Raw genomic sequence first — 2,775 nt, 5'->3', positions numbered from 1 at the left:
GAGAAGCAGTGGAGCAGCCAATCACTTGCCGCCACCACAATTATTGTATATTATAAATATTAAAAAAATAAAAAATGAACCAAACACTCCAAGACAGTTTTCTAGGATGCAACCAAACACGAGAAATGAAAATGTTTTCTGAAAAATAACTCATTTTTCTAATTTCCAAAGAGTACACATTAATCCTATTTTGACAAGTGGAAGCTACTCATTGGCTGACAAAGACAACTCAACTCCTCAATAGTTGGAACTTTTTGCTTATTTACGTATACCTACAATTTTACAAGGAATTATAAATTCTAGAACCAATAATATTAGTGGTTGTTTCATTAATTATATATATATGAGGTGCGTTGTCATTTCCAGCAAATTCACTTCACCTTCCCATGAATGTAATAATACTCCGATCTCCTGTTTTGCCGGCACACATAAATGTTGGTATTGTTGGCTGGTAATAAAAGGCCGGGTTACGTTACAGCCCAGTCCCCATGCTTATTTATGTCAATCTTCAATTCTCTGTGCACTGTGCAGTAACTATACATACACCCATTTTAGAGAGATTATTGAGCTAGCCATGGACCAATTGAAAGCAACCATGTCCAATTCCTGTCCCTTGACGCCATTATCGTTCTTGGAAAGAGCTTCCATTGTTTACGGCGAATGCGCTTCCGTGGTACACAACTCCACCGTTTACACGTGGTCTGAAACCTACACTCGCTGCCGCCGTCTGGGTTCGTCCATCTCCGCCGTCATTGGCCCCGGGAGGGCCCAGGTGGTCTCCGTCGTCGCCCCCAACATTCCGGCTACGTACGAGCTCCAATTCGCCGTTCCCATGGCCGGCGCGGTTATTAATAACATTAACACGCGACTGGATGCGAGGACGATCTCTGTTATTCTGGCCCACGGGGAATCGAAGATGGTTTTCGTGGATTTTCAGTTCTGCCCGTTGGTTCTTGAGGCGGTTTCTTTGCTCCCGCCGCGGGTTAAACGTCCGACGGTGGTGCTGATTGAAGACGGGTACGATGTTGCGTGGACGACGTTTTCGAGGAATAGTTTGATATATGATACGTATGAGGGGCTGGTGAGGAATGGGGATTCGGAGTTCAATTGGATCCGGCCGGCCGGAGAATGGGAGGCGATGACGCTGAATTATACCTCCGGCACCACTTCATCTCCCAAAGGAGTGGTGCATTCTCACCGCTCAATCTTCGTCATGACGGTGGATTCGTTGATCGGTTGGTTCGTGCCGGAGCGGCCGGTTTACCTGTGGACGCTGCCGATGTTCCACTCCAACGGGTGGAGCTACACGTGGGGAATGGCGGCCGTCGGCGGCACCAATGTCTGCCTGCGGAAAATCGACGCCGAGGGCGTTTACGAGTCCATAGTAAGATACAACGTTACGCACATGTGCGGGGCGCCCGTGGTACTCAACATGTTGGCGAATTCTCCGCGCGCTAAGCCTCTCAAGAACCCCGTCCATTTCCTCACCGGCGGGGCTCCGCCGCCCGCCGCCGTCGTCCTCCGCATCGAGTCTCTGGGGTTCATCGTGAGCCACGGGTACGGGCTGACGGAGGTGGCGGGGGTGGTGGTGTCGTGCGTGTGGAAACCAAAATGGAACGAATTGCCGGCGGTGGAGCGGGCGAAACTGAAGGCGAGGCAAGGGGTGAGAACGCTGGGGACGGCGGCGGTGGACGTGGTGGAGGCGGATTCCGGCAAGAGCGTGAAGCGAGACGGGTTGACAATGGGGGAGATAATACTAAAAGGAGATTGCGTTATGTTAGGGTACCTTAAAAACCCCGAAGCTACCAGAAAATGCATGAAAAACGGGTGGCTTTATACCGGCGACGTCGGAGTTATGCACCCGGACGGCTACCTGGAAATAAAAGACCGGTCCAAGGACATTATCATCAGCGGCGGCGAGAATGTGAGTAGCGTGGAGGTGGAGTCGGTTCTTTACTCCCACCCGGCGGTGAATGAGGCGGCGGTGGTGGCGCGGCCGGACGATTTCTGGGGAGAAACGCCTTGCGCTTTTGTAAGTTTCACCCACAACAATAACAATAATCATCGTCAGCCCAGCGTGAAGGAGATGATAGAGTTTTGCCGTGAAAGACTGCCACATTACATGGTGCCCAAGACGGTGGTTTTCATGGCGGAGCTTCCAAAAACAGCCACCGGAAAAATTCAAAAATTTGCTCTCAGAGGGATCGCCAAGAAGATGGGGACATTAACCAATAGTAGAATGTAATTCACTAATGGATCAGATCCGACCAACAACATCATATCATATGGAGTCTGCTAAGGTGGTTGTCACTCATTAATTTTATCTACTATACATTCATTTCTATAAAAAATTCAACTTCAAATTATTTACCCCACTTTGTAACTATAATGTTACAAGTTCAACCACTAAAACTGTCTATTAACCTTCATGGTTTGAGACTGTTAGCTATATGCAACCTAGACTGATTTATCTCATTGTGATCATTTACTAGTTAGGATCACAAGAAAAAGAATAATAATAAAATGCTACCTATACACAATTAGTTTTACTATTTATTTATTCTATTTATTTTCCGAATATATTTTTATTCAGCTCTCCAATTGGTTGTATTGAAATTTCATATAATTTTCGTGTACTTACTAATATTGAAGTAACAAGTACACTAGTATACCCTGCAATATTCATTATGCAATTCAATTGTGTATCTGTCTCATATTAATTTCATCAATTCCACCTTTATTTCTCTCACCAACCGTAAAAAATTAAAAAAAAAA

General features: G+C 46.3%; 1 protein-coding gene across 1 annotated transcript; it reads left to right on the top strand.

The window, feature by feature from the left end:
• The first annotated feature begins 244 nt into the window (after positions 1 to 244).
• On the top strand, positions 245 to 2,351 carry LOC109167556 (probable acyl-activating enzyme 5, peroxisomal). The gene has a single exon (XM_019316584.1). The coding sequence runs from the start codon at positions 344 to 346 to the stop codon at positions 2,243 to 2,245; it is 1,902 nt and encodes a 633-aa protein (XP_019172129.1). The 5' UTR covers positions 245 to 343; the 3' UTR covers positions 2,246 to 2,351.
• The last annotated feature ends 424 nt before the right edge of the window (positions 2,352 to 2,775 follow it).

This window comes from Ipomoea nil, unplaced genomic scaffold (assembly GCF_001879475.1).
Source record: "Ipomoea nil cultivar Tokyo-kokei standard unplaced genomic scaffold, Asagao_1.1 scaffold3169, whole genome shotgun sequence".
NCBI lineage: Eukaryota > Viridiplantae > Streptophyta > Magnoliopsida > Solanales > Convolvulaceae > Ipomoea > Ipomoea nil.
The sequence above is the reverse complement of the archived record's forward strand: the minus strand, read 5'-3'. Positions and strand labels throughout refer to the sequence as shown.